Source organism: Somniosus microcephalus, chromosome 16 (genome assembly GCF_052327205.1).
Source record: "Somniosus microcephalus isolate GS21.2 chromosome 16, FLI_Smic_1.0, whole genome shotgun sequence".
Classification (NCBI taxonomy): domain Eukaryota; kingdom Metazoa; phylum Chordata; class Chondrichthyes; order Squaliformes; family Somniosidae; genus Somniosus; species Somniosus microcephalus.
The window spans coordinates 105,697,903-105,716,756 of record NC_141002.1 but is presented as its reverse complement, the minus strand read 5'-3'; the positions used below and the strand labels follow the sequence as shown (position 1 = coordinate 105,716,756).

Genomic DNA, 18,854 nt, shown 5'->3' with positions numbered 1-18,854 from the left:
GGAATTTAGAAGAATGAGAGGTGATCTTATCGAAACATATGATACTAAGGGGGCCTGACAAAGGTAGATGCAGAGAGGATGTTTCCTCTCATGGGGAAATCTAAAACTCGGGGGCACAGTCTCAGAATAAAGGGTCGCCCTTTTAGAAATGAGATGAGGAGGAACTTCTCTGAGGGTTGTAAATCTGTGGAATTCTCTGCCCCAGAGAGCCGTGGAGGCTGGGTCATTGAATACATTTAAGGTGGAGATAGACAGATTTTTGCAAGATAAGAGAGTGAAGGGTTATGGGGAGCGGGCAGGGAAGTGTCTTTGAGCCCAATATCAGCCATGATCTTATTGAATGGTGGAGCAGGCTCGAGGGGCCAAATGGCCTATTCCTGCTCCTATTTGTTATGTTCTTAGGATGACTAAAAGGAATATGAAGAGGTTAGGAAAGAAGTCAAAGAAACAATTAGGAAAGTAAAGATGAACAAAATTAAATCATCAAGCAATATAAAAAGAAATAGTAAAGTATTCTACAGAAACATGAATAACGAGACAAATCAGGATAGGGATAGGACCACTAAGGGTGTACAAGCTAAACTCACAGGTAACAACCGCGAAATGGCAGAAATATTGAATAGTTACTTTGCCTCGGTATTTTACCACAGAGACGAACAAGGTCCATGACATTAAAGGAGATCAAAAAAGATATAACGGCATTTAAGATAGAAAGGGGAGGGTGGAGATAATTGAAAAACTAATCAAACTTAGAGGGGTTAAAACCCCTGGTCCAGATGGATTGCACCCATGCATATTAAAATGTTAGTGAAAAGATAGTAGAGGCACTATTACATACATATGTATAAATTCATTGTATTTATATAAATTCATTAGAAAAGGGAAGGACGGCAGACAGCTAATGTGATTCCTATATTTAAAAAGGGAAATAGAACAAGTCCAGGATGTTGCCTGACCTGCTGAGTTTTTCCAGCATTCTCTGTTGTTATCCAGGGAACTATAGACCAATTAGTTTAGCATTGGTGGTAGGAAAGATAATGGAATCCTTACTCAAAAATGTAATAGAGAAACATTTAGAAATCAAAAATATAATAAAGAATAGTCAGCACAGATTCCAATCGGGAAAGTCATGCGTAACCAACCTTCAAGAAGTAACAGAGAGTAGGCAAGGGTAATGTAGTAGATGTAATATATTTAGATTTCCAAAAGGCCTTTAATAAGGTACCGCATAGTAGACTCAGGACTAAGGTCAGAGTATGTGGAGTCAGGGGACAAGTAGCAAAATGGATCGCAAGCTGGCTACAAAACAGAAGAGAGAGAGTAGGGGTTAAAGGTAGTTACTCAGACTGGTGGAAGGTGGGAAGTGGTGTTCCACAGGGAATGCTGCTGGGAGCACTGCTATTCACCATTTACATAAACGATTTGTATTCGGGAATCGGAAGTATAATTTCAAAATTTGCAGATGACACCAAATTGGATGGTGTAGTTAATACAGAGGCAGACAGCGACAAAATGCAGGAAGACATTAATAAACTTGCAGAATGGGTGTGTATTTGGCAAATGAAATTCAATATAGTGTGAGGTTTTTGTAGTGTGCTACATTTTGGTAGGAAGAATAAGGAGGTCATATATAACTTGGGAAAATAAGAGTTTAAATGGAGTAGAGGAGCAGTGGGATTTGGGGGTACAGATACACAAATCACTAAAAGTAACGCGCAGGTTAAGAAGGCCATAAAATTGCAGTGAGGTTCATTTCTAGAGGGAGAGAATTGAAAAGCGGAGAAGTTATGTTAAACTTGTATCGAACCTTGGTTAGACCACACTTGGAGCACTGTGCACAGTTCTGGTCTCCATATACCTTGGTCAGACCACACTTGCAGCACTGTGCACAGTTCTGGTCTCCATATTATAAAAAGGATACAGAGGCACTGGAGAAAGTGCAAAAATTATCCACAAGGATGATACCAGAACTGAGAGGTTATAACTATCAGGAGAGATTGAACAGGCTGGGGCTCTTTTCTCTAGAAAAGAGAAGGCTGAGGGGGTGACCTGATAGAGGCCTTTAAAATTATCAACGGGTTTGATAGGGTCGACGTAGAAAAGATGTTTCTATTTGTGGGAGAGACCAGAACTAATGAGCCATCAATATAAGATAGTCACTAATAAATCCAAGAGGGAATTCAGGAGAAACCTCTTCACCCAGAGAGTGGTGAGAATGTGGAACTCACTACCACAGGGAGAGGTCGAGGTGATTAGCAGAGATACATTTAAGGGGAAACTAGATAAACACATGAGGGAGAAAGGAATAGAAGGATATGTTGATAGGGTGAGATGAAGAGTGGTGGGAGGAGGCTCGTGTGGAGCAGAAACACCGGCACAGACCAGTTGGGCCGAATGGCCTGTTTTTGTGCTGTAACTTCTATGTAATTCTGAGAATCCTCTTCATTCATCTCATGCTAATCCTCAGTCCTGTGGCCCCGTTACTGACTCGCCAACCAGTGGAAACAATCTTTCACCATTTACCCATTTTGAAAACCACTACTGATTTCATCCCCTTAACTTTCTCTAAAATAGCCTCAATATTTTGACTTTTCTTTATAACTATAATCACTCATTCCTGCTGTTGTTCTAGAGAATCTTCATTGTCCCTTTTCCATGGTTCTACTATCCTTCGCTATAGCTGGGTGACCAGGATTCTATCCAATACACCATCTATCAGGGCTATGGGGAGAGAGCGGGGGAGTGGGACTAACTGGATTGCTCTTCGAAAGAGCCGGCACAGACTCAATGGGCCAAATGGCCCCCTCCTGTGCTGTACGATTCTATGATTCTGTAATCTAACCTTCTGGAAAGTCAACATCTCTTCCTCACTTTTATGTTCGTCATGTTAAATTAACTCTACTGGACGTGGTGTTAGTTGGAGTTTGAGCCTCATTTTATTCCACTCACAAGGTTTGCTGAATTAAACTGTAAGGCACTCTAACCCATGCTGCCTAAGTGATTGCTACTTAATGTGATGGTGCTTAGTGCAATCATTTTTCATACATCCAGTGCTGCTGTTAAATTTTGCCAAGCTAATAATTTAACCTCACTGCTTTAATCAGTATAGTTGCAGCTATCGACCATATTTATCTTTCTTTGCTAATAATATTTATCACAATAACTATTTTCATGTAAAAGCAGTTCACCTGAACTAGGAATCATTTATTAATTTGAATATTGTATTTCCATTGCACAATAATTGTACTATTTACATATTGAGTTTCATAGTAAATTTATGACAGAAATAAATTCATATTATAAAGAGATCTCAGGATGCCCCTAGGCACTTTACAGCCAATGAAGTACTTTTTAAGTGTAGTCACTGTTGGAACTGCGGCAGCCAGTTTGCGCACAGCAAGCTCCCACAAACAGCAATGTGATAATGACCAGATAATCTGTTTTAGTGATGTTGGTTGAGGGATAAATATTAGCCAGGACACTGGGGAGAACTGCCCCTGTATCTCTTCGAAATAGTGCCTTGGGATCTATTATGGGCCTTTTTTTTAACATCTCATTCGAAAAACGGCACCTCCGACAGTGCAGCACTCCTTCAGTCCTGCACTGGGAGATTCAGCCTGGATTATGTATTCAAGTAGCTGAAGTGGGTCTTGAACCCATGATTTTCTGACTTAAAGGCAACTGTTCCACACTCCTAACAGGAGCCATGCTTAATGGGAGTGGAAGTTGATGTTAGGGCTGAAGCGCCGATTGTCTTAAGTCCCAGTGGAGCTCAGGATCAGTGAATTAGTTGTATATAACTTTCCACCGGCCAGAGTCAATGAACAAATCAGCTTAAAGGAGGCAGAACCCAACATAATAACAGCAAACTGTGAAGAGAACAGAAAGGAATAAGAACCATTCAGATAGAATACAGGAGAACTATATATCCTATCTTTCTCTGCCTATCTGTTGAACTCTGGATGGTGGAGATGGGCAGTGTGCTGAAGAGAGAAAAGAAACCAACAATTAAGGAGTGTTATCCCAGCAAGACTGGGAGCCTGATGAAGGAGAATAACTCATCAATGACTTCAGTGCATAGGCAGAAAGATTACCCGGCGCAAGAAACTGAACAGGCAACTGTCGGGTTAAATCGAAGATTAATTGTAGGAATTGAAAAGTTTTGATGCTATGGTTTGATATTGATTTCCCTTAGCCGCTGACGGATTAATGGTTGAAAAACAGGGCAGGATCCAGGTGCTGATACCCATCTCCAAATTCCGACGAGCAGTCCCAGAGCAGAGGCCCAGCTCAGAATCGTCCAGTTACTGCGAGAATTGAAGTCGTGCCAAGTAGTTGGTGCATTAACAAATAAATAGCTTTCAATCGACAAGTCACTGAATATATTTAAGAAGGAGATAGATAGATTTCTAGACACAAAAGGCATAAAGGGATATGGGGAGAGAGCGGGAATATGGTATTGTGATAGAGGATCAGCCATGATCATATTGAATGGTGGAGCAGGCTCGAAGGGCCGAATGGCCAACTCCTGCTCCTATTTTTCTATATTTCTGTGTTTTTTCTAAGAGGCAACTAACACATTGACTTAAATTAGAGACCGAAACAAAACAAAAATCAATATACCGATGAAGGGTTGTCGACCTGAAACATTAACCTGACCTGCCTCTTTCCCCAGCTGCTTCCTGACCTGCTAAATGTTTCCACCAATTTGTTTTTATTCCAAAACATCATAAACCCCATAAGAACAGTCCCACACCAACCTGGTTGACTGGTGAAGTGCCCTCTGAAGTGGCCTAGCAAGCCACTCCGTTGTATCACCACCTTCTCAAGGGCAACCAGAGATGGGCAATAAATGCCCGTCTTGCCCACATCCCAAGAATGATTTTTTAAATAATTTGCGATAATCCAAACAACCCAGACAGGATAGGCCAATGGGCAGACAAGTGGCAGATGCAGTTCAGTACAGAAACACTCGAAGGGATAAGATTAGGTAGAAGAGCTGAAAATGTGGAGGACATGTCATGTGGTTATGTGCTTGAGTGGTCTGGCGGTTTAGGTGAGTAGATCATTCAAACCTTCGGATCAATGTTGGTAGACAGCCAAGAAAGCAAATAAAATATTGGGATGTACACGAGGGAAGTGAGTTTTATGTTGAAGGAGGTGATGTTGAATTGTGTATGTGGCCTTGCGGAGGCCGTTTCTGGAGTACGGTGTTGGGTTTTGGTCTCTGTTACAGGAAGGATGCAGAATTATCGGAGGGAGACCAGAGGAGGCTACAGGGCTGATTCCAAAGTTAGAGGGCTGAGGAAAGATTGTCTACCCTGGGACTTTAATCTCCGAAGAGGGGAAGGATGAGGGGAGCGGGGGGGTTTAAGATTATCATGGGTACAGAGACCTTGGATCCCGGGAAGTACTCGTGTTGGGCACAGGATTGGAGGACAAGAGTTTAAAGTTAAGGGGGGAGTCGGAAGAAATAAGAAATCTAGAGAACATTTTTCAGTAAGTGGGTGGAACAGATTACCAATGGGGCTGGTGGAATGTAAAATCACGGCAGGGTTTAAGAAAGCACAGGATGGATTCCTGTCAGTGACGGGGATAAGAGGCTTTTAGTTCAGAGTCAGAGTAAGGAAACTGATGGGAGGTTTGGAAGGCAGGGCTAATGGACCAATGACCTTCTCATGACTAAAAGCTTACTATGTTACCAAGTTACGTGGTACAATACTCCCATCATTATAAAGCGGAGTATCATCTAACTTGCTATGGGCAACACGACAGGACATCTGCCGTAATATATTAGAAATGGTACATCTAACTCGTGCAAATGTTACACACAGTAACAGATACAAAACTGTCTTCAAATATTTCAGATACAGCCTGAAAGTGATGAGTTCCACAGAACCAAGAAGTTTACAGCACAGGAGGCCATTTGGCCCATCGTGTCTGTGCGGGCTCTTTGCTGGAGCAATCCAAAACTAATCTCACCACCCAACCCCTCCCGCCCCCCGCCCAAAGCTCTCTATCTTTGCTAAAATAGCTTAGGCGCGAATTTCCTCAGGAAAAACCTGGCAGAACGTGGCTCTTACAAAGAAATTCCAGAGCCATTTTATATTTATAATAATTGAACGTTTCGAAAAGAAAAAGACTTGCATTTATATAGCGCCTTTCATGACCTCTGGATGTCCCGAAGCATTTTACAGTCAATGAAGTATTTTTGAAGTGTAGTCACTGTTTGTAATGTAGGAAACGAAGCAGCCAATTTGCGCACAGCAAGATCCCACAAACAGCAATGTGATAATGGCCGGATAATCTGTTTTCATAGAATCATAGAAATTTACAGCACAGAAGGAGGCCATTCGGCCCATCGTGTCCGTGCCGGCCGACAAAGAACTCTCCAGCCTAATCTCACTTTCCAGCTCTTGGTCCGTAGCCCTGTAGGTTATCGCACTTCAAGTGTGTATCCAAGTACTTTTTAAATGTGATGCGGGTTTCTGCCTCTACCACCCTTTCAGGCAGTGAGTTCCAGACTCCCACCACCCTCTGGGTGAAAACATTTCTCCTCAAATCCCCTCTAAACCTCCTACCTCCTCTAGTTCTGCCCTCTTGAGGATCCTTGATTATAATCGCTCAACCATTGGTGGCCGTGCCTTCTGTCACCTGGGCCCCAAGCTCTGGAATTCCCTGCCTAAACCTCTCCGCCTCGCTACCTCTCCTCTTTTAAGATGCTCCTTAAAACCAACCTCTTTGACCAAGCTTTTGGTCACCTGCCCTAATTTATCCTTATGTGGATCGGTGCCAAATTTTTTGTCTTAAAATACTCCTGTGAAGCACCTTGGGACGTTTTACTACGTTAAAGGCGCTATATAAATACAGGTGGTTGTTGTTACCAATTACTTTAAATCTCTGCCCCCTGGTTATCAACCCCTCTGCTAAGGGAAATAGGTCCTTCCTGTCCACTCTATCTAGGCCCCTCAACATTTTATACACCTCAATTAGGTTTCCCCTCCTGTTCCAAAGAAAACAAACCCAGCCTATCCAATCTTTCCTCATAGCTAAAATGAGGAAAGTTTTTGTTATGTAGATTGGGGAATAAATATTGTCCCAGGACACCGGGGGGAACTCCCCTGCTCTTCTTCGAAATAATGCCATGGGACCTTTTACGTCCATCTGAGAGAGCAGATGGGGGCCTCGGTTTAATGTCTCATCCGAAAGACGGCACCTCCGACAGTGCAGCGCACCCTCAGTACTGCCCCTCCGACAGTGCGGCGCTCCCTCAGTACTGCCCCTCTGACAGAGCAGCGCTCCCTCAGTACTGTCCCTCTGACAGTGCAGCGCTCCCTCAGTACTGCCCCTCTGACAGTGCAGCGCTCCCTCAGTACTGCCCCTCTGACAGTGCGGCGCTCCCTCAGTACTGCCCCTCCGACAGTGCGGCGCTCCCTCAGTACTGCCCCTCTGACAGAGCAGCGCTCCCTCAGTACTGTCCCTCTGACAGTGCAGCGCTCCCTCAGTACTGCCCCTCTGACAGTGCAGCGCTCCCTCAGTACTGGCCCTCCGACAGTGCAGCGCTCCCTCAGTACTGCCCCTCCGACAGTGCAGCATTCCCTCAGTATTGCACTGGGAGGGTCAGCCTGAATTTTTGTGCTTGAGTCTCTGGAGTGGGACTTGAACCCACAACCTTCTGTCTCAGGCGAGAGTGCTGCCACTGAGACACAGCTGGCACACACTAAGCCTAATTGGCGAGCTCTTTCACAGGAACAATGGGCTGAATGGCCTCCTTCTGTGCTGTAAGATTTTATGAGAGATTGCACCCGGACATTGGTTCCCCAACACTAATTATTCACCCAAAAAGCGGGCACAATCAGGACTGATTTCTCCCCCAGTGTGAAGTTAATCCGTTAATTTTGCTGTCGTTCTCACTGCTACATTTTGTTGGTCAAAAGGAACTTGGACAAAGTGAAGACTTGGCGAATGCTCCAGTGCAGAATGAGCAGCAGGAGAAAGTCAGCTCAATATCCACCGCACGCACTGCTCTCAGGATGCTCATTACTCGTCTCCAGTCATCCTTTCCGACACCACCTAATAACATTATTGATTAAGCAACTTTGCAAAGCTTGTTTCCGTTTTAATTATAGGTTATTCTCTCTGATCACATTGGGTGCAGTCCTCCAACTACAGGTTTCACTAGTAATCCATTTCCTTCAGTTCCCCCAAATATTGGTGTGGGCCAATATTTATCTCTCAATCAACGTCACTAAAACAGATGATCTGGTCATTATCGCATTGCTGTTTGTGGGAGCTTGCTGTGGGTAAATTGGCTGCCACGTTTCCCACATTACAACAGTGACTACACTTCAAAAAGTACTTCATTGGCTGTAAAGGTCTTTGGGACGCCCAGTGGTCATGAAAGGCGCTTTAGAAATGCAGGCCTTTCTTTCTATGATGTCGGCCGTGGCTCAGTGGGCAGCACTCTCGTCTGTGGGTCAGAAGGTCATGGGTTCAAATCCCACTCCAGAGACTGGAGCACCAAAATCCAGGCTAACACTCCAGTGCAGTACTGAGGGAGCGCTGCACTGTCGGAGGTGCTGTCTTTCAGATGAGACATTAAATCAACGCCCCGCCTGCCCTCTCAGGTGGATGTAAAAGATTCCACAGCCACTATTCGAAGTAGAGCAGACTTTGATTGAAAAAAAATTGGATGGAGTGCGAAATGGCTTGCTGATTCGCTCATTTCTGTTTGTGGGAGCTTGCTGTGCGCAAGTTGGCTGCTGCATTTGCTGCATTACAACAGTGACTACACTGGTCAGTTGTGTAGTACCTTTCCAATGAGATGTTAAACCGAGGCCCCGTCTGTTCTCGCAGGTGGACGTAAAAGATCCCAGGGCACTATTCGAAGAAGAGCAGGGGAGTTCTCCCCGGTGTCCTGGGGCCAATATTTATCCCTCAATCAACATCACTAAAAACAGATTGCAACACCAACAACAACATGCATTTATATAGCGCCTTTAGCGTAGTAAAACATCTCAACATGATCCCTGAACCGACCTCTGACCCCGATTCCGGACCCACTTACCTGAGGGTCACTATGGCGCTCGCAGCGCTCCGACTCTCCCCCGCCGAGCTCGCAAGCTTTATAATGAGGTCCAATATCGGGGGAGCAGAGGATGCCAACTCCCTACCCCCTGGGACCCAAACACACCTGAATATCTGGCCCGATATTTCTCGGACTTTCTTTCTCTAATGGAAAATCTTGGTTATCTCTTATTTATGCAAAAAAGGGAGAAGGAGGCCAGTGTCCCAGTGCAGCAATAAGCAAAGTGTTTTTACTGGAGATTAATTATTGCCTCGCTGCTACGCTGGAGGGAGACAGAAAGCAAACCGCTATCGACCCGTTTGCCTAACATCTGTCATTGGGAAAATGCTGGAGTCCCTCATTAAGAAAGTGATAGTAGGACATTTAGAAAATCATAATATAGCCAAGCAGAGTCAGCATGGTTTTATTGACAAATTTGCTGGAGTTCTTTGAGGATGTAACAAGCAGGGTGGATAAAGGGGAACCAGTAGATGTCGTGTATTTTGAATTTTCAGAAGGCATTCGATAAGGTGCCACATAAAAGGTTACTACACAAGATAAGAACTCACGGGGTTGGGGGTAATTAATTAGCATAGATAGAGGATTGGCTAACTAACAGAAAACAGAGAGTCGGGATAAATGGGTCATTTCAGGTTGGCAAACTATAACTAGTGGGGTGCCGCAGGAATCGGTGCTGGGGCCTCAACTGTTTACAATCTATATTAATGACTTGGATGAAGGGACTGAGTGTAATGTAGACAAATTTGCTGATGATACAAAGATAGGTGGGAAAGCAAATTGTGTGGAGGGCGCAAAGAATCTGCAAAGGGATATAGATAGGCTGAGTGAGTGGGCAAATATCTGGCAGATGGAGTTTAATGTGGGAAAATGCGAGGTTATCCACTTTGGTAGGAAAAATAAAACAGCAAATTATTATTTAAATGGGGAGAGATTACAAAATGCCGAGGTACAGTGGGATCTGGGGGTCCTTGTACATGAATCACAAAAAGTTAGCATGCAGGTACAGCAAGTAATTAGGAAGGCAAATGGAATGTTGGCATTTATTGCAAAGGGAATGGAGTATAAAAGTAGGGAAGTCCTGCTACAACTGTACAGGGTATTGGTGAGACCACACCTGGAGTACTGCGTACAGTTTTGGTCCCCTTATTTAAGGAAGGATATACTTGCATTGGAGACAGTTCAGAGAAGGTTCACGAGGTTGATTCCTGAGATGAAGAGGTTGTCTTATGAGGAAAGATTGAGCAGGTTGGGCCTATACTCATTGGAGTTTAGAAGAATGAGAGGGGATCTTATTGAAACATATAAGATTCTGAAGGGGCTCGACAGGGTAGATGCAGAGAGGATGTTTCCCCTCGTGGGGGAATCTAGAACTAGGGGGCATAATTTCAGAATAAAGGGGCACCCATTTAAAACGGAAATGAGGAGGAATTTCTTCTCAGAGGGTCGTGAATCTTTGGAATTCTCTGCCCCAGGGAGCTGTGGAGGCTGGGTCATTGAATATATTTAAGGTGGAGAGAGACAGATTTTTGAACGATAAGGGAGTGAAGGGTTATGGGGAGCGGGCAGGGAAATGGAGTTGAGGCCAAGATCAGATCAGCCATGATCTTATTGAATGGCAGAGCAGGCTCGAGGGGCCGAATGACCTACTCCTGCTCCTATGTTTTATGTTCTTATGATATGTACAGATCAAGATGGAAAGCGAGTCTCTAGTTACCAAACGCGAGTGTAATTCTCCAAAAGTAGAGTGCGTGGCGTGGGATTTCTGGCAGCATTATGTGGTTGGATTTACACTAGAAGTTTAGATGGTGTAAATGCGGAGGTTAATCCAATTTGACTCCAGATCGAAGTGGAATGAGACTGGCCACTCCATGGAGCCTCTCTCCCTCTTTGCTGCATTGTCCGATTGGGCCCTGTCTTCAGATTTACACCGCGCTCCCTCGCCACGTGCTACAGTTGCACCTTTAGTGGCTTCCAGCCTAGAGATTCTCCAAAACAGGAATGGATGTCAGGAATTCAACAGCCCAGTCACCCCTCCTCCTCCTCCTCCCGCACAATTTTCCATCCATTGATTTAAATGGAGAGGCAGCACTGGAATTCCTGATGCATGGAGCTCTGTGCTGGGAACACTAAAGAAGAAAATCTATCCCTAGAACTGTAATAGAAAGTGAGACTTGCATTTCTATAGCGCCTTTTCATAACCTCCAGACATCCCAAAACACTTCACAGCCAATGGAGTACTTTCGAAGTGTAGTCACTGTTGTAATGTAGGAAACGCGGCAGCCAATTTGCACACAGCAAGCTCCCACAAACAGCAATGTGATAATGATCAGATAATCTGTTTTTAGTGATGTTGGTTGAGGGATAAATATTGGGGCAGGACACTGGGGAGAACTCCCCTGCTCTTCTTCAAAATAGTGCCGTGGGAACATAGGAACAGGAGGAGGCCATTCAGCACATCGAGTCTGTCCCGCCATTCAATGAGATCATGGCTGATCTGTGACCTAACTCCATATCCCCACCTTTGCCCCATATCCCTTAATAGCTTTGGTTAACAAATCGCTGTCAATCTCAGATTTAAAATTAACAATTGATCTAGCACCAATTGCTGTTTGCAGAAGAGAGTTCCAAACTTCTACCCCTGCCCAGTATCCCCCCCCCACCCCGGACTCCTGATCTCCCTGCCCAGTATTCCCACCCCCCCCCCCCCGCCGGACTCCTGACCACCCCCTGCCCAGTATTCCTCCCCTCCACCCCTCCCCGGGGTTCCTGACCTTCTTCCCCAACAAGATCCTGACCTTCCCCCACCCCCCAGTAGATGGGGCATTGTACGTGGGTCACAGTTTGTTAACAGGTTTATTGGGTCTGAAGTGAATAGTGAGAGCTTTTCGAGAAATCAACCAGGTCTAGGGGGAGGAGAGGGAGCACGTGGTGTGGGTGTAAAGAGGGTGGGGTTGGAAGAACGTGATCAGTTTTACCATTTGGATCACGTTCTCGCTCTCATCCCCCCCCCCCCTTTAGACCTGGATCACATTCTTCCCCCATCCCAACTGTGCTCAGTGCTTTTTACCCCCCTCGGAGTTCCTGACCTCTCTCTCTCTCCCCCCTCCGATTTCCTCTCTCTCTTTTCCCCTACATTTTCCTCTCTCTCTCCCCTCTGATCCTCTCCTCTCTCTCTCTCCCCTCCGATCCTCTCCTCTCACTCTCCCCTCCGCTTTCCTCTCTCTCTCCCCCCTCCGATCCCCTCTCCCTCTCTCTCCCCGCTCTGATTTCCTCTCTCTCTTTTCCCCTACGCTTTCCTCTCTCTCTCCCCTCCGATCCTCTCCTCTCTCTCCCCTCCGCATTCCTCTCTCTCTCTCCCCTCCGCTTTCCTCTCTCTCTCTCCCCTCCGATTTCCTCTCTCTCCCTCCAACCCCCTCTCTCCCCCTCTCCTCCCCCCTCTCTCCTCCTCCCCTCCCCCTCTCTTTCTGTCCCCCTCCCCTCCCCTTTCTCTCTCCCCCTCCGATACCCCCTCTCTCTCCCCCTCCGATACCCCCTCTCTCCCCCTCCGATACCCCCTCTCTCCCCCTCCGATCCCCCCTCTCTCCCCCTCTGATCCGCCTCTCTCTGCCCCCCTCTCTCTCTCTCTCTCCCCCTCCCCTCCCCTCTCTCTCTCTCCCCCCCTCTCTCTCTCTCTCCCCCCCTCTCTCTCTCTCTCTCCCCCTCCCCTCCTCCCTCTCTCTCTCCCCCTCCCCTCTCTCTCCCCCTCCGATTCCCCCTCTCTCTCTCCCCCTCCCCTCTCTCTCTCTCTCTCTCCCCTTCAGATCCTCTTTCTCTCCCCCTCCCCTCCTCCCTCTCTCTCTCTCCCTCCCCTCTCTCTCCCCCTCCGATTCCCCCTCTCTCTCTCCCCCTCCCCTCTCTCTCTCTCTCTCCCCTTCAGATCCTCTTTCTCTCCCCCTCCCCTCCTCCCTCTCTCTCTCCCCCTCCCCTCTCTCTCCCCCTCCGATTCCCCCTCTCTCTCTCCCCCTCCCCTCTCTCTCTCCCCTTCAGATCCTCTTTCTCTCCCCCTCCCCTCCTCCCTCTCTCTCTCCCCCTCCTCTCTCTCTCCCCCTCCCCTCTCTCTCTCTCTCCCCTTCAGATCCTCTTTCTCTCCCCACTCCCCTCTCTCTCTCTCTCCTCTCTTTCTCTCCCCACTCCCCTCTCCTCTCTCTCTTCCCCCCCTCTCCAATATCCTCTCTCTCTCTGAAGGCTGCAAAAAAGTTTGTGTAGATAATCACATCGATATTCTAGGCAAAAGTCCCGGAGGCTCCTTCAGTTTAGACATTGATTTTTGAACGATAACCCAAAAGCCCGAGTAGCAGACTCCGGCTCGAGCAGCAATGACAACAGCTCCAGGCTCGGCAGCTTCGGTCCCACATCTGGCTTCCTCATATATCGTACTGTGCATGTGCGACCGGATCGAGTGCGCGTGCACAGAGGGAGTCAAAAAATGCCGTGCAAATAATCGCTCTGTTTAATGATCTGTGTACCTGAACCTCCAATGTCTCTTTGGACCTCCACTGTTTTTAGCCTTTCACCATTTAGAAAGTACCCTGTTCGATCCTGTTTAGGTCCAGTGGATGACCTCACATTTGCCTACATTGAAATCCATTTGCCACAGTTTTGCCCATTCACTTAATCTGTCGATATCCCTCTGTAATTTTATGCTTCCATCTACACTGCCTACAATGCCGCCTGTCCTTGTGTCATCGGCACATTTGGATATATGACTTTCTATCCCATCATCTAAGTCATTAATAAATACTGTGAATAGTTGAGGCTCCAACACAGATCCCTGTGGGACACCACTAGTCACATCCTGCCAATTAGAGAACCTGCCCATTATCCCCACTCTCTGTCTCCTGCCGCTCAGCCAATTTCGTAATCAGGTCAATAATTTGCCCTCAATTCTGTGGGCTTCTACCCCAGGCTCTTATGTGGGACTTTATCAAATGCCTTCTGGAAATCCATATAATTAACATCCATAGACATTCCCCTGTCCACTACTTTGGCCACCTCCTCAAAATATTCAATCAGGTTTGTCAGGTATGACCTACCTTTCACAAATCCATGCTGGCTCTCTCTGATCAGCTGAAAATGTTTGCGGTGTTCAGTCACCCTATCCCTAATTATAGACTCTAGCAATTTCCCAAAAACAGATGTTAGGCTAACTGGTCTATAATTCCCTGGTTTCCCTCTCTCGCCATTCTTAAATAGTGGTCATTAAATGGGATCTTTTACGTTCACCTGAGAGAGCAGACGGGGCCTCGGTTTAACATCTCGTCTGACAGATGGCTCCTCCGACAGTACAGCACTCCCTCAGTACTGCCCCTATGACAGCGCAGGGCGCCCTCAGTCCTGTCCCTCCGACAGTGTGGCACTCCCTCAGTCCTGTCCCTCCGACAGTGCGGTGCTCCCTCAGTACTGCCCTTCAGACAGTGCAGCGCTCCCTCAGTACTGCCCCTCCGACAGTGCGGTGCTCCCTCAGTACTGCCCCTCCGACAGTGCGGTGCTCCCTCAGTACTGCCCCTCCGACAGTGCGGTGCTCCCTCAGTACGGCCATCTGACAGTGCGGTGCTCCCTCAGTACAGCCCCTCTGACAGTGCGGCACTCCCTCAGTACAGCCCCTCCGACAGTGTGGCGCTCCCTCAGTACTGCCCCTCTGACAGTGCAGCGCTCCCTCAGTACTGCCCCTCCGACAGTGCGGTGCTCCCTCAGTACGGCCATCCGACAGTGCGGTGCTCCCTCAGTACAGCCCCTCTGACAGTGCGGCACTCCCTCAGTACAGCCCCTCCGACAGTGTGGCGCTCCCTCAGTACTGCCCCTCTGACAGTGCAGCGCTCCCTCAGTACTGCCCCTCCGACAGTGCGGTGCTCCCTCAGTACGGCCATCCGACAGTGCGGTGCTCCCTCAGTACAGCCCCTCTGACAGTGCGGCACTCCCTCAGTACAGCCCCTCTGACAGTGTGGCGCTCCCTCAGTACTGCCCCTCTGACAGTGCAGCGCTCCCTCAGTACTGCCCCTCCGACAGTGCGGCGCTCTCTCAGTACTGCCCCTCCGACAGTGTGGCGCTCCCTCAGTATAGCCCCTCCGACAGTGCGGTGCTCCCTCAGTGCTGCCTCCGACAGTGCGGCGCTCACTCAGTACCGCCCCTCTGACAGTGCGGCGCTCCCTCAGTACTGCCCCTCTGACAGTGCGGCGCTCCCTCAGAACAGCCCCTCCGACAGTGGAGCGCTCCCTCAGTACTGCCCCTCCGACAGTGCGGTGCTCCCTCAGTACTGCCCCTCCACGCTCCCTCAGTACTGCCCCTCCGACAGAGCGGCACTCCCTCAGTACTGCCCCTCCGACAGTGCAGCGCTCCCTCAGTACTGCCCCTTCGACAGTGCAGCGCTCCCTCAGTACTGCCCCTCCGACAGTGCGGCACTCTCTCAGTACTGCCCCTCCGACAGTGCAGCACTCCCTCAGTACTGCCCCTGCAACAGTGCAGCACTCCCTCAGTACTGCCCCTCCATGCTCCCTCAGTACTGCCCCTCCAACAGTGCAGCACTCCCTCAGTACTGCCCCCCCCGACAGAGTGGCACTCCCTTAGTGCTGGAGTGAAAAACCATAACTGGAGCGGAGCAGGCTTGGAGCCTTTTCCATTCAAAGCTCACCAGTTTAGGGCTGGAGGCTCCAGGTGTTGGGCTGCTCAATGACATATGGAAGGGGGGGGTCTAATGTCTGTTTCAGGCGGGCACCAGGGGCACCTTGGCCTCCGCCTTTGTCAATATGGCGGTGCCCATACCCTGGCGCTAATCGGGCTCATGGGATGGTGTTGCTCCTGGAAATTAGGAGCGGGCAGGAATTTGGACATGAGTCTAGGTTCAGATCGGTCATGGCCCTGTGGGTAGCGGAGCGGGCCCAGGGGCCGTGTAGCCTGATCCTGCTCCTATTTCGTGTGTCTAATTTTGTTAGATTCAGGAGCTGGTTCTGTGATAGTGGATTGGCGGTTAGGATCAGATCAGCCATGATCTTATTGAATGGCGGAGCAGGCTCGAGGGGCCGATTGGCCTACTCTTGCTCCTATTTCTTTTGTTCTTATGTTTATATGACTGTAAGATGGGCACAATGAGGTCCAATTTCAACCTCATTGAATTTCACAAGGACTAGTCAGGTTTTGCTGCAGTTCAATAAATGCATGCTAATTGGAAACTACAAAATTAGATTCTAATACAATTGGGACCTCTTTGTACTTTAATTTCCTTTTCACTGAGCTAATGTATTTGTTTGGAATATCAATTATTATCGGTCCTAGAAGGGAGTCTAAAAATAAATCAAGGGGACGAATTTACTAGCTTCAATGTATAAGTACAGAAAATGGTAATGGAGAAAATAATGGGACTTAGGGTAGACAAATCTCCAGAACCTGATGGTTTCCACCCCAAGGTATTAAAAAAAGTAGGCGAGGAAATTGCAGATGCGTTAGCAATAATCTTTCAAAGCTCTCCTGATTTGGGAATTGTGCCGTTAGATTGGAAATGTTCTAATTTCACTCCATTGTTTAAGCAGGGTGGGGGAGAAAAATCAAGTAACTACAGGCCTGTCAGTTTCACGTCAGTTGTGGGGAAGGTATTAGAATCTGTCATTAGGGACAGAGTGACTGAGCACTTGAACAAATATGAGCTGATCAGAGAGAGCCAGCATGGCTTTGTCTAGTTGAATTTTTTGAGGAGGTCACTAATAAGGTAGGTAAGGGAATGTCTATGGATGGTGTCTGTATGGACTCCCAGAAGGCATTCAGTAAGGTTCCACACAAGAGATTATTTGCAAAAATGAACGTGCATGGAATTGGAAGGAGCCTTTTGACTTGGGTTGGAAATTGGTTGGGATTTAGGAGACAGAGTGGGGATAAAGCGTTGGTACTCTGATTGGTGGGATGTGAGAAGTGTTCCCCAGGGATCTGTTCTCAACTTTTCGCCATATTTATTAATGACTTGGATGAAGGAATCGAGAGTTGTATATCCAAGTTTACAGGTGACGTTACATTAGGAGGGGCAGTAAGTAATGCTGATGGGAGCAGAAAGCTACAGAGGGACATAGACAGACAAAACTATGGCAAATGGAGCTCAATGTGGGCAAGTGTGAGGTCATCCACTTTGGACCGTAGAAAGATTAGTCTGAGTATTTTCTAACTGGTGAGACACTTGGCGATGTGGAAGAGGAAGGAGGTTTGGGAGTCTAGGTGCACAAATCATTAGAAGCCAGCGCACAATCAAAAAGGCTCCTGGAATGTTGGCCTTTATCTCGAGGAGTCTGGATTATAAAGGGGAGGAAGCGATGCTTCAGCTGCACAGAGCTCTGGTCAGACCCCACCTGGACACTGGGTTCAGTTCCGGGCCCCGCACCTCAGGAAGGATATCTCGGCCTTGGAGGGGGAGCAGTGCAGATTCACCAGAATGATACCGGGGCTAACAGGGTTAAATTCTGAGGACAGGTTGCACAGACTGGGCTTGTATTCCCTCGAGTTTAGAGGATTAAGGGCTGTTTAAAATTTTAAATGAATTTGATAAGGCAGATAGAGAGAAACTATTTCCCCTGATAGGGGAAATCAAGTACAAGGGGGCATGGTTTGATGGGCCGAATGGCCTCCTTCTGTGCTGTACTATTCTATAATCTTAAAATTAGAGCCAGGCCAGTCAGGCGTGAAATCAGGAAACACTTTGCACACACAGGGGAGTGGAAATCTGGAACTCTCGCCCCCCAAAAGGCTGCGGATGCTGGGGGTCGATTGACATTTTCAAGCCTGAGATTGAGAGATTTTTTTGGGTAAGGGGATCGAGGGATAGGCGGGTAGATGGGGTTGTGGTGCAGATCAGCCAGGTTCTAATTGAATGGCGGAACAGGCTCGAGGGGCTGTATGGCCTCCTCCTGTTCCGGTGTTCCAGTTGATGCCAAGCAAACGTTCCTCTCGGTATGAAGATTGCTCTTGCCGATTATTGGGTGTGTATTGTAATAATGTTTGGATGCGAACTCTGAGACCAGCTCCTGTTTCTCACACCTTTTCCTCTTTTCTCTCCTCCTTGTTTGTCTGTCGTGCTCTTTGCTTTACTCCTACTCTCTGCTTGCTCGTAGACATTTCAGTCAGTCTGCTTGCTGTAGTCGTCAGTTTCTGTGGGCTTGCCCTGTTGGTAGTGTCTCTGTTTGTATTTTGGAAGCTGTGCTGGCCGTACTGGAGGAATAAAGATCTTACTTCTAATGCAAATAACGTCCCTCAGCAAACCTCGAGCGATGTCCCAGAGACTGTGGAAACTCCAGAGAAAAAGGAGATTAAGGAGGTTAAAGAGAATGGAAAGAATTCAGTCGCATTACTGGCAACCGCCATGAAGATCAGCCAGACCTCTCCAGACATACCAGCAGAGGTTCAAGCTGCCCTGAAGGAGCACCTGCTCAAACACACGCGTGTGCAACGGCAAACCACAGAACCGACGTCCTCCTCCAGGTTAGTCCCAGTCCAACCGTGACTGCCATTGTTTCAGAGCAGGGAGGAGGGGCATGATGGTGTTGTGGTTGTTACTGGACGCGTAACCAGCAGAGGCCTGGATGAATAATCCCACCACTACCTTTTTGAGAATTAGAACTCAGTTAGAAAAGAATTCTGGAAATAATATATAAGACGATAGCAAAATACTGCGGATGCTGGAAATCTGAAATAACAAGAGAAAGTGCTGGAAACACTCAGCAGGTCAGGCAGCGTCGAGGAGAGAGAAACAGAG

General features: G+C 47.6%; 1 protein-coding gene across 1 annotated transcript in view; it reads left to right on the top strand.

Moving 5' to 3' along the window:
- Nucleotides 1-18,854, top strand: part of syt10 (synaptotagmin X) — a 101,680-nt gene that overhangs the window by 40,848 nt on the left and 41,978 nt on the right. Inside the window, exon 2 of the mRNA XM_086009668.1 lies at nucleotides 18,214-18,580. Coding sequence (XP_085865794.1) covers nucleotides 18,214-18,580 — 367 coding nt within the window. The remainder of the gene's footprint in view (nucleotides 1-18,213; nucleotides 18,581-18,854) is intronic.